Source organism: Myodes glareolus, chromosome 11, assembly GCF_982192425.1.
Source record: "Myodes glareolus chromosome 11, mMyoGla1.1, whole genome shotgun sequence".
Lineage (NCBI taxonomy): Eukaryota > Metazoa > Chordata > Mammalia > Rodentia > Cricetidae > Myodes > Myodes glareolus.
Window position 1 is genome coordinate 14,014,222 of NC_142036.1, and position 12,501 is coordinate 14,026,722.

The 12,501-nt window shown below is 47.1% G+C and overlaps 1 protein-coding gene and 1 non-coding gene across 6 annotated transcripts in view; one reads left to right on the forward strand and one right to left on the reverse strand.

Moving 5' to 3' along the window:
- The window catches only part of Pacs2 (phosphofurin acidic cluster sorting protein 2), a 62,636-nt gene that overhangs the window by 8,359 nt on the left and 41,776 nt on the right, over nucleotides 1–12,501 (reverse strand). For 3 of the 5 annotated variants that reach the window (XM_085698028.2, XM_085698027.2, XM_048431453.3), the window contains exons 9-19: nucleotides 8,858–9,015; nucleotides 6,399–6,489; nucleotides 6,043–6,117; nucleotides 5,467–5,609; nucleotides 4,981–5,113; nucleotides 4,528–4,632; nucleotides 4,227–4,333; nucleotides 3,612–3,766; nucleotides 2,860–2,970; nucleotides 2,339–2,447; nucleotides 1,083–1,115 (exon numbers count right to left, since the gene is read on the reverse strand). In XM_085698028.2, the coding sequence (XP_085554154.1) occupies nucleotides 1,083–1,115; nucleotides 2,339–2,447; nucleotides 2,860–2,970; nucleotides 3,612–3,766; nucleotides 4,227–4,333; nucleotides 4,528–4,632; nucleotides 4,981–5,113; nucleotides 5,467–5,609; nucleotides 6,043–6,117; nucleotides 6,399–6,489; nucleotides 8,858–9,015 (1,220 nt within the window). The remainder of the gene's footprint in view (nucleotides 1–1,082; nucleotides 1,116–2,338; nucleotides 2,448–2,859; nucleotides 2,971–3,611; nucleotides 3,767–4,226; nucleotides 4,334–4,527; nucleotides 4,633–4,980; nucleotides 5,114–5,466; nucleotides 5,610–6,042; nucleotides 6,118–6,398; nucleotides 6,490–8,857; nucleotides 9,016–12,501) is intronic. The other 2 variants (XM_085698030.2, XM_085698029.2) reach the window with 1 other exon arrangement.
- LOC125398642 (small nucleolar RNA SNORA44) lies at nucleotides 9,954–10,079 on the forward strand. Its single transcript, XR_007231504.1, has one exon. It is a non-coding gene; the product is annotated as a small nucleolar RNA SNORA44 (small nucleolar RNA).

Consider the following 12,501-nt stretch of genomic DNA (forward strand, 5'->3'; position numbering starts at 1 on the left):
CCACCCCAGCTTCAGGTAAGAGGCAGGCAAGAGCATGTAAACCCTGCCAGAGTTTGACATGGAAGGCCAAGCAACATGGGTCTTCACTGGTTCCTGGCTGGTACCTGTGCCTACCTAGTGCCGGTGTCACTACTGTATTATAGGCAGAGGAAGGTCTGGGGGATAGAGAGCGTCTCCTCAAGCCTGGTTTCTTACTAGATATAAGTACAGCACAGGAGAGCATGCTGCAGGCTCCTCCTGTCACAGCAGGTGGCACAGGCCAAGCCTCAAGGCAGGAGAGAGGATGAAGGCTGGTCTTTCTCTAACTTGGGGGGGTGAGCTTGTTTAGCAGGGCAAACTGGTATTCAAGGACCCTCCTCTGTGTTCTGCTGGTTTGGATAAAGGGTAGCACTACCAGCAACGAGGACCCTGGACCCATGATTCTATCCTGGGCACTTTTCCCAGGACAAACACCTTGAGGCAAGTGTGGCAGACAGAGGGTAGGACCCTCTCAGCAACGAAAAGGGTAGCTCTGAGGGTACCTGAGAGTAGTCAAGTTTTCAGAGGGTGAAACCTTCTTAGGGAAGAAAAGCACTTTATCCCTATTTAGGGTCCTCAAAAGCCTGGCTACCTCCCCAAAGAAACTAGAAAAACCCTCTCTGTGGCTCTGCCGTTCCTGGGAGCTGATTTTATAGAGCAGAAAGTGGCTAAGGCACCTGCCATACTATGCCAGCTCCTTGACCTCCTACTCCACACTCTTAAATTTAGGACCAACACTGGTGGTGCCACATTCTTCTGAGGCTGTGTGTGGTCAGATTACTGCTACTGTTAAGTGTGAGGAGCAAAGCCAGCATGGGAAGTCCAGATGCCAGCACCACGCTTAGTTTAACAAGAGGCCTCAGAAGCACAAACTCCTTGAGGTTGGTTCTGTGGGCTGAGGAACCCATGTGCAGTTCTCCCAAGAAAAGGGTTCATTCCTGCTCCTCAAGGAACAGGAATGCTGCCTGGGGCATCAGAGGAGAGGCACTTGGGCAATGATCCTGCTAAACAAGCCCTAAAGACCAGCCTAGAGACAGATAAGGGTATAGGCCAGAGAGTTGTACCTCAGGGTAAAGTCAAAGTGAAAGTGTTTTTTCCTTTTTGGGAAGGCCACCAAGAGAGAAAACACACATTAGGACTCCCTGGAGCAGCAACAAGTCCTCCAGGCACTGAGGCAGGAGCAGAATGGCTCCTGGGGTCCGGCTGAATCTTCACCCACCTGGATCTGGAGCAGCAGCTGAGAGGGGGTGAGGGTTCCTAGAGGATCTGGCCCTGCTACCAGGCAGCCAGGAATTCTTTGCTGACCTACTACATTGGATTAGCCTTCAACTGTCTTTCATTTGGGGGAAGGTGTTGTTATGGCACATGCAATTTAAAGATATTTGTTGTAAATGGCTGCAGGGTCTACCCTCCTGAGCAGGGTGCTAGGCTCACCTTAGACACCAAAGAGGAGCTTTCCTTAGGCTCTGTGCACTTAACTCTTCTAGAAGGGTAGTGTGGTAGTTTGAAAGAAAATGGCCACAAAGAAAGTGGCATTATTAGGAGGTGTGGCTTTATTGGAAGAAATGTGCCAATGGAGAGGCAGGCTTATAGGTCTCATACATCTCAAGTCACACCCAATGCCTCAGATCACTTCCTATGGCCTCTGGATCAAGATGTAGAACTCTCAGCTACTCCTCCAGCCCTATGTCTGCCTGTACACTGCCATGTCCTACCATAATGATAATGGACTGAAGCCACCCAATTAAATGTTTTCTTTTATAAGAGTTGCCATGGTCACAGTGTCTTTTTTCACAGCAAAAGAAACCCTAACTAAGAAATTAGTTCAGAGGTCTGATTGTTCAGAGGTCTGAGCCAAGAAAGGCGTGTTCAGTTCCCTAAGATCCAGTGTTGAGGAGGCCCTGCTCAGGGCCCCTCAGCTTCTTGGGAGGAAGGATCTAGGTCCAGGCCAAGACCCACTCTGTCCAGTCCTTCACACACAACTCCTGAGCACTGCCCAACTCTGGGCAGATGGGAACATGATCTGACTGTTCACTCAGAGGCCAAAGTAGGGTCAGGGGACCTGTGGGGAAGAAGCCATGGGGCCAGAACATGACCAGATATGAGGACTATAGGAACAAGGGCCTTCCAGTACATCATTGAGGATATTAACAAGCACAAAAGTAAGGGCTCTGAAAATCCAACCTGGCATTCTGACCCAATACGAATTCACTATAGGATCCTGCTAGGAAGGCACACTCAGGTTTTTATCCTGGTCCCTTGAGTCTATCCCATAGCCTATAAGAAGCAGAGGGGCCCCAGCCCTGATCCACCATGTTACCTCTTCTGCTTGTAGGTCAGCATAGCCTCGGCGATGGGGAGCTGGTGAGCACAGTTGGCTCCCGAGATGTACTGGGTGATGCGTGACACGATGTCTGGTGTGTCCTGCACTGCACAAGGCAGAGGCGGCAAAGAGTCAGCATGGTGAATAGGTTGGATCTGCCAGGGTCCCAGGCACAATACTCTGGTTCTTCTCTAGCTCTGCTTTTTGCTAGCTGCCTCTGGCTCAAGTGCCCACCCACAATGGTCCCAGGTTGGGTTATTATGGTTTCTTCTCAAATCCTGAGGCAGGTTCTGGAGTTTGTGTCTGCCCCTCCCCAGTGTCATGCCCCACGGCAAGGCTAAAAACTGAGGCTGGATGAGGGAAGCCCTATAACACCCCCTCCTGTCCCACAGCTGGCCCTGAGAAATAGGGTCTCTGTGATGGGAAGTCCCTAGGAGAAGGGGCCTTTTCTCCAATGCAAGGACTGTAGATGCATGGGGCAGCCCCCTCCCCTCCCCAAGACAGTGCCCAGGCCTCACCACTGCTCTGGGCTTCCAGCTTGTTGAATAGGTCTCTCCAGGCAAGATCCTGGAAGAAGTTGTTGTAGCGGTAGTCCACAGAGCCCAGGTACCTGGCCACAGGGTGGGAGCCTGGAAGCCCCAGGAAATCCATCACCACATGGAGTTGCTCAGCCCCAGACAACCCAGCTGTCCCGAGCCCCTCTGCTGTAAGCCTGCAAGGGTGCTATGACAAAGTCCCCACTTACTGTTGCTCGACCAGGGAAGGCAAATGAGATGGACAAAAGCCAGCCGAGACAAGGGCCCCAGGCAAGGCGCTGCCTTTACATTTCACTACTGCTGAGCAAATGAAGCCTGAGTAGATGTGTTTTACAGAACTTCAAATGGTTACTGGAATTCAAGTGCACAGGGTCACTATAAAGACTGCTTTGTATTTCTGGTGACAGAAACCAAAGCTGATGGAGTGGTCTGTGGTAGACCACTAGTTTGCCAGGTAACACATTCTACATGATTAGGACATTTATCAAAAAGAAAAATAGAAAGTGACAGTTCCAGGCTGATCTGAACTTATGATCCTAAACTTCCAAGTGCTAGGGTAACAGGCATAATACTATGTCTGGCACACATGACTTTTCAATATAGTGAAAATAATTGTGAATTTTTAAACAATAGAAGTATGCCATATTGGTACCTCTACCCTAACCAGGCTGTGTCCCTGTCTCTGAGGTCTCTCAGGTTTAGTTACAGGTGGCTAGTAGCCCAAGGTCCCTCACCCAGTGGGATGATGAGGAAGCGCATGTAGCCAAGCCAGTCAGGCGTCTTGTGAGACAGCTGCTCCACGAAGAGCCGCAGGATGGCGCTGAGGTAATGCTGTGCTCCCGCCACAGCGATCTTCACAGGGGTTGGTGGCTGAGAATTGCAGTTGCAGCTGCGATCCCAAGAGGGTGGGGCAGAGAGGGACAGATGCCTCACTGTCTCTGGCCCAGGATCACCCTGCTGAGCTCTAGGAAGCCTATGCCCCTAAAGTGCAGGAACTATCAAATCCAGGATGCCCCACCAAAAGGAGTTCTGAGTTTGGGAGATGGGAAGCTGAATGTCTGCCTGGATCTGCCTGGGTCAGAAAACTGCTCAAGACCTCTGCTGGGATCACTGTAAATGGAAGCAGTCCGCCAGAGACAGCCAAATGAGCTTCAAGATAACCACTGGGAATCAGAATACAGCTGTGGGGAGTTTATGGGCAGCACATCTGGAACCATCATGATTCTTAGGATCAAATATCCCCTGTCTCTAAGTAGCAGACAGGGTTGGGATGCAAGGCCCCAGTAAATACCCAGGCAGAAAAGCCAAAGGGTGGTACCCAGGTAAGGAAGGAAGGATGGTAGACTCACTATCGCTGTATCCGAGAGACAATGGTGCTGAAGGCAGCTTGCACGTCAGCAGCAGAGCATGTGCACACCACAGGAAGGGTATGCTTCTGCAGGACATCTGAGAGGAACTAAAAGGGACAAGCTGACAATGACCTTGGCGTAGCACCTGGATAGCACCTATCCAACCCTCACCACAGGTCCTAAAGGGTCCATAGGAAAAGCTGGTCATCAGCATCCCCTCTCCCCCAGCATAACTGGTGTTATTCAAGGTCATATGAAGCCTCAATTTCACAGCAGAAGGGCACACAGCTATACCCCTTACCTGTCCCTGCCAGTCAGAGGTGTTGACAAGAATAATATTCTCAGGGAGTTGGTCATCAGAGATGAGGATGTGGTTCAGTTGGTCATACACAGTTTTCCTGGGAATCTAGAGACAGTGAGGTGTCCACACAAGGAGATGTAGCACCCAGGCCTTTCAACTTCCAGCCCTGGGTCTCTATATCCCATACCCTAAATTTAGCAGGCATGGACATACCTAACATGGAGGTCCCTTGGTCTAGAGTGGCAACATTTTGGGTGGCTCTGATTCAGAGAGATCAATAAGATGGCTAAAACCAGCCCCAGGGTAAACAGGCTTCCTGACAAGACTTATGACTGTCTTCCTGTCTGCATGGAATTTCATAGTAAACTTTCCAGGTTTGCCAGTTCTCAGGGCCCCTAGGCTGCTCTATTCTGCTTGTCACTTGGAGCATCCTTCCTCAGCTCCCACCCTAACCTGCAGTTGGCTCCTCGTGTCTGGACAGCGCTCATTGTCCAGGCTGTTGGCCCGCTCATTCTGTGGTCGAGCTGGCTGCCGTTCCTTCAGGGATGTGCTCCGGCCCCGGCGGCCGGTTGGCTTGGCCTCTGACCTGTTAGAGACCAGGAAAGGTAGAGAACATCTGCAGTGGTAGACCAAATGCTCACTGAAGGCTGCAAACTGAACTGTCCCACAACAGCTGTCACACTTCCACCCAGCAGACCCTGTGATAAGATACTGCAATTGTACCAGCACCACGAACTCTCAGCAGTTTCATTTCCAAGAACAGCAGAATGGAAGTGGGTGGCACCCTCTGGGCACATTGGCTTTAGGGTTTCAAGCCAGCAGATGGCCAGAGACAGACTGGGTAGGAGACCCACATGCAGTTTCTGGAGCTGGCCCAAATATCTGGCTTCCCACAGCCCCTCCCAAAGGGGTACACAGTCCCTCAGCGCAGACCCACACCTGGTGGAAGGGATGACAAGGGACTCAGTCTTGGTGATTCTCCCACTGGGTGGCAGCTTCTCAGTGAAGACATCCAGGAGAGAGGTCTCAGTCTCTGGACTGTCATCAGGTTGCCCTGATGGCTCTCGAGGGGCTGGTGAACTCTGATGGATTGAGAAAAAGCCATATGCACTCACCCTGCCAGAAACATTTACCATGCCTCTCCTATGTATGTGCTCTTGGTTTAAGGTAAGGCTCTGGGCTTCCTCTGACTTAAGGTCTTGCTGAGACACAGGCATAAGGAGGCAAGAGGAAAGGTACTCCTCTCCCACAAGTAGCTCCTGGTCCAACTATTACTAAGAGATCAGGACCAAACCTGCTGGAAACACCAACTACCCTGCACCATATCTGAGAGACTCCATGAGGGCCTGGGTCTGATAGCAAGGCTAGGAACACATCCATCCACCTGAGCTACAGGGTCATCCCTGAGGGTGGTACACACACTTTCAGAGTATATGAACACAAAGCCCTCCATGTGGTGTTCATTGTACACTTGAGTTCGGCTGCACATGGTGGATGCTCCCCATGACTGCTTACAAGGGCTACCGTGTCAGAGATGCTGTCACTTGGCTGCTGGCCTCCCAGAGATCTCATCTTCTCAGGTACATCAGCCTGCAGGTGACAAGACAGGAAATGGGCTATGCTACAGAACAAGGATGTCTACTTATGGATAGGAGGAAGCCTAGGAAGACTGGCTGGGAATTTCACAGACTTTTAGCTCAGGATTACATTTGAAAAGCCATCTTTTACTGGGTGGAACTCTGAGCCCAGGACACATCACAGCCCAACTAGGTACATGCTGGCTAGGCATTCAGGACTCAGAGGGGCAGGAAGGAAGAGAAGGCCCAGCCTGGTCTAAGGGTCTCACCACTGCACAGCATGGCCCTACTCACCGGACTTGGAGGCTCTCTGTGGCTCCGGGCACTGTGGATGCTCCCTATCTCTGTCTGTGAGCTGGAGTGTGACAGGCCTTCAAAATATGGCCTGGATAAAGAAGGAATAGATGTTATTTCCAAAGATCCCCAATACACTGAAAATGAGGTTCAACCCACCACACACAGAAGGGAAGGCAGCACAGAACTCAACAGCAGAGCAGAGCTACATCCAAAGATGCTCCAAGTGTGGAAGAGCTGTGTGACTAGACATCCACTGCTGAGGGAACCTTACACACATGGTAGGATTCTGGAGCAATTCAACTCCAGGTGGGCACAGCTCCTGCACTGGCTATGAAGTCAGCTGCAGAAAATGTGTATTCCAGGGCTGGCGAGATGGCTCCTTGGGTAAAGGCACCTGCTGCCAAGCCTAAACACCTGAGTTTGATCCTTGGGACACACATATTGGGAACCCTAGCAATTTGTCCTCTGACCTCCACACTCACGCTGTGGCACACACATGCCCCCTCCCAAAATAAAATTTAAATTTAAAAAAGAAAACCCCATCTGCTCATGTTCACCCAAGTTGGGGCTGCCAAAAACACAAGGAGATTGGATATCAGCACAGAATATCTCATGTTCTTAATGGGGGTTGGGCCTGATGAGAACCTTGATATCTGTAGTCAGATAACAGAAATCAGAGGAACATTCTCAACAGCATAAAGGTATCATGGGCAAGTCCAGAACATCTAAAGCCATTCTAGTCAGACTACTCCAGACCAACACAGATGACTTCACACCCTAGGCCACAACAGACCAAGCATGACAAAGCCATTTCAAACTAATCCAGCATAGCCATTAGACCACTAGCCACTCTAGACCAGCCGGGCCAGCTCTTGCCAATCCAGACCAACCTGGACCAATGTATCTGACTTCAGCAGGTCAAGTGTGAGTGAAGAAATAGGAGACAAGGAAAGCAGAAAACCAAGAGATATTAAAGAAGTCAAGCAAAACTACCAGACAGGATACCTTCATGGTTATGTGGGTGATGAAGCTATACAGAAATCTAGAGATGCAGGGTGTCACTTATGCATTGCCACCTGGGATCATGGCCCCAAAGTGATCACATATCACCCCAGAACTACAGGTATTAGCTGGCTAGGGACTATGCCATCATAGTTAATGTCATGGGGCTCATGAGGATCCAGACTCTCTGGGTAGACCCAGTGTAATCCCAGCAGTCACTACAGACGTGAGGCAGAAGAACCAGTGGTGAGCACAAGGGGGACTGAAATGGAGAACAAGGAACACTAGCTTGCTTGACCTAAAGGGCATTTCCCATGCCGGCAGTTCAACATGCTGACCTGAGCCCAGCAAGACGTAGGCAGAAAAAGAAGCAAGGCCTGAGGATGCCACCTCAGAATGGGAAGCATAATAGATGTTGGAGTTTATTTATTTAATGAACAATGTCTCACTCTATAGCCCAAGCTGCCCTTAAACTCAGTAATCCTGCCTCAGTCTCCCAAATGCCAAGACTACAGCCATAAGCAATCAAGTAATGAATAATTATTCATTACTGTGAATTATGGTTAATTAATTACAAGACACAAGAAACCCAAATTTTTTGTGTTTCTCTCTACTGTCCAGATTAGAAACGTAAAAAGTGAAAGGTCTTTAACTTTTTGGAACTTCCTGAGTCTCCCTGTTCTCAGTCTCTACACCAAGACCTAAGTCTATAAACTACCTGTCCTGAGGGCTAAGCCTCTCCAGGTCCCACCAGTCCACAGCACATGTATATGTACTGGCCTGCTTTCCTTCTTTTCTTTCTGCCTTAGGCCAGGCTGGTCAGTTGTCCTACCAGCGAAACCAAGAAGGGGCCCTGGTTGGGGGTCTCTTCTGTTGCCTATACAGTAGACTCCTGCAGTTTCCGGTACACCTCAAACTTGAGGACAGTGGGGGCACCTTGGGGCTATTCATTCTTCTGCAGCCTGCCTCAAGGACCAAGCTGTGGTGTCACAGAAAACCTTCCAGCTTAAATTCTTTCCTAGATGCTCCCCTCCCCACCTTCAGATGGTTCTGCCTGTCTGTAGTTCCCAATGCACATGCAAGCATTGTGGTCTATTTACATGGTTACTACTCACCCTGAGAAATACTCCGCCCAAGCTCCAATGGGTCAAGAGCAGTTACACCCTCTCACACAAAGGTTTTCTTTTCTTCTGGTCATCGGGAGAAAGCTACCTGGCTTTGTTCCCCACTATAACCTCGGACTCGCCCCATATTGCCTCCTCTCTGGATGTCCCTGCTGGTCTACCCTAAGAGAACCGTACGAGCCTATGGTGCCCCAGAGTTAAATATGGGTCACAATCACAGGGCAACTCAAACCAACGGAGATCATTCCAAAACAATAGTGTCAGGCCACTTGGAATTCCTTCTAGGCTCAAGCTTACTAGAAGTAACAATTTCAACCTGGCATGGCTTACCTAAGCTTGGGCTTGGGGGTGCTAAGGACACTGTCATCATCGTCCATGTCAGGGCCACTGTCGCTGGGGTTCTCCACGTCCAGCGTGTCATAGAGAAGATCCAAGTCCTCCTCCACCTCAGGAACATGTTCTGCAGGGTCCTGCTCCGAATCTAAGACCTACAGCAATGCTGACATGTATGAGAGCCCCACAGGGCCTGTGCCACTGCTTGGCTAGTAGTTGAAGGCTAACAAAGGGGGCTGTGCAGCAACAAGACCAGGAGGACAAACAGTGACACAAAAGAACACTTGACTGCCAAAACATGTTATTTTGTTTGCTTTCTTCTCTGTCTCTGTCTCTGTCTCTCTCTCTCTGTGTGTGTGTGTGTGTGTGTGTTCACAGGACAGAAGCTGATGGCAAATATCTTCCTCTAAGTTGGGCATCGTGGCTCACGCCTTTGATCCCAGCACTCAGGAGGTGAAAGTACGAATCTCTGAGTTCGAGGCTAGCCTGATTTGCAGAGTGAATTCCAGGAGGGCTCTACAGAGAAACTCTGACTTAAAAGAAAAAACAAAACAAAACAACGCACACAAAGAAACAAAAAAATCCCTCTATCTCTTTGTGCCTTATTTTTTGAGACTGAGTTTCCCACAGAACCTGCAGCTTACTGGTGGTTACACTAGCTGGACAACTAGTGCCAGCAATTCTCCTGTCTCTACTTACCAGGCACTGTGGTTACAGGTGTACATAGTCATATCAACTTTTAAGAAATGTTGGTGAAGCCAGGTGGTGGTTGTGCACTCCTCTGATCCCAGCACTCGGGGAGGCAGAGACAGGAGAATCTTTGTGAGTTCAAGGCCAGCCTAGTTAGTCTAAAGAGCCAGGATGGAGCCAACAGGCAGGGCTACAGAGTTGGTCCTAGTCATGCCCACTTAGTGTTTTTTTTTTAAAAAAAAAAGTTGCTCTTGGTCAGAAAATGATGCAGATAAACAAACAAACAAAAAAACTAGATTCAGATAAAAAAGACCTCTAAATGGCTCACATTGTTAGATAATGTACATGGGTTTATGAGAAGAAAGAGTACAGAAAATCATAGATTAAAGGAGTAAAGATAGTAAAATAAATATTAAAAAGCAATAGAGTGAGCCATGGGGTCTCCAACTGCATGCCAGAGTAACTGGAGAGACTTTGACAGCCCTGGCCAGCACAGTGCCTGCAGCTGCCACTCGACTTTCCTATATATGTTGAGAAAAAAGAAATAAAAAAAAAAGCAATAGAGTGAAAAACTAAGCCATGTAAGGACGGAATATACACAGTGAGTCTGGATTATGTATATTATTGTGTTTTCTTTAAATTTTTAATTGCTGAAAAACATTTGATTCTGGGGGCTGCTAAGCTAAACCAACATATATATTTTAAAGATATCTTCACTTCAAAATTTGAGTCTAAGGATATGTTACTTTGGAAAAGAGGTTTTCTACAGAGGATAGGAACCTGTGGATTCCAGGTTAACGTGGTTTGATGAAACATGATCCCGAAAAATATTTCATCCAACAAACAGCAGGAAGCAGTTTGGAGAAAACTATGCCTAAATTCCCAAAATGATTGCTTATAAATGTTTGTTTTCATTTAAAGGGGGATAAGATATAGAAATGAATACTTTGCATTGGTATAGATCTTGGTCTATTGATACAAACTTAAGGTAGATTTATTACACTGTGTATATGTATTTCTGTTCTTGTTTAAGGTAATATGTGCAGCTCATTTAAAAATATAATGTATAATTAAGAAATACAGATTAATAGATAGTCATCTGTAACAATCAAACTTTTAAATACGTTAGTTAGGTTTTCTAGAAATACAGAGATATATTTAAAATACAGAGATTAGACAGATAATCTTCAACACTTCAAACACCTACAGAATATGGCATTTAAAGGGTTTTTAAAACTTAGACTTTTCTCAACAATGAGACATGTCTGCTTCTGGTTACACCAATTACTTCAGAGAGGTTGGTGGACACTGAAGAAACGCATTATGGAATTTGCCTTTAATATGAGCTAGCCATTTGGGCAAGAAACTGCTCTTGCCTGGACTGCTTGATAGTACGCTGCATGAACTGGACATGATGATGTTCTGCCATTACAAGGCGGAACAGATCTTCAAATTTCCTGCTTCATGGAAAAGTCTGCAGGATACTATGGACCTACATGCTGAAGATGGATGCCCCAACGTTACAGAAGAACTTTGAGTGATTGTCCAGACAGTGAGATGTCTCTGTCAATTCTAGAGTTTTGGAAGTTGCTTATAATGCACTTCCTGTTAAGTTAGGTAATATTATATCCTTCTGGGATCTTTGATGGAGTTGAAGAGAGATAGCTATAGTTTTGCTTAGTTATAATAAAAGATAAATTAGATATAAAACTTTAGACTCACAAAGAAATATTGTTAACTGTAATTCTTACTTGATAACTGTTTTGCTATATGTAATTTTATTATGTTAAAATTAAAACTTCCTTTTTAATTAGACAGAAAAGAGGAGATGATATGGCATGTCCTTCTGTATATGTGTTGCTTTTATTGGCTAATGAGTAAAGCTATTCAGACCAATGGCTTAGTAGAGTAAAGCCAGGTGGAAAATCTGAACAGAGATATAAAAAAAGAAAAAAAAATAGGCGGAGTCAAAAAGACGCCATGTAGCTGCCAAAGAAGAAAGATGCCTGCCAGAATCTTACCAGTAGGTCACAGCTTCATGGTAATGCACAGATTAATAGAAATAGGTTAATTTAAGATGCAAAAGCTAGCTAGGAATACACCTGAGATATCAGCCAAACAGTGTTGTAATTAACATAGTTTCTGTGTGATTATTAGGGTCTGGAAGATCGGGAGACCAAGGCGCAGTCTCTGTTTACAAAATGCAAGTGGGAAAATGAAATAAAATCAAAAAAGAATTAGATCTTAAAGATTTGAAAAAGTCCCAGCTACACCAGGCTTTATAGAGTAAAAGTAGGAACTGGAGAGATGGCTCAGTAGTTTATAGTGTATTGCTCTTACAGAGAACCAGAGTTCAGCTCCCAGCACCCAAGTCAGGCAGCTCACGACTCTGTAACTCCAGCTCAAGGAATCCAATGCCCTTTTCTATCCTTCGTGGACACTGCAGTCATGTGCACAAATACCCACACAGATGTGCATACATGCACACAGTTAAAAATAAAGCATTTCTTAGATTAAGTATGTTAGGCCACAAGAAGTTTGAAAACAGCAATATGCATAGAGGGAGCGAGGACCCACTCAAGAGGATGACATGAGATGATCCAAGGATGCCTCCATGTTCAGGTCCTGAGGGCAGTATGGTTTCAAGTGGTTGCTCCTGAGGCACAGAGCTGTGTCTTTACAGGGTTCACGTGTGCAGGAATGGCCCCTTAGACAGCATAGGAAGCCAATGTGTATGGGAACTATAGGTGCCAACTCTTCAAAGTTTATAGAAATATGGCCATTTCAAATTGGTTGTTACAGGATGTGCTGTCCCAGGCAGAGGCCTGAGATGGAAGCAGGGCCATGTCTAAAAGAACCCTCTCCAGGGAAATACAGAGAAGTGATGCCGTGGGGTGCTCCGAGAGACAGAACTGCAGTCTCTGGCCATGGTGCCTGCTCAAGAGCTATAA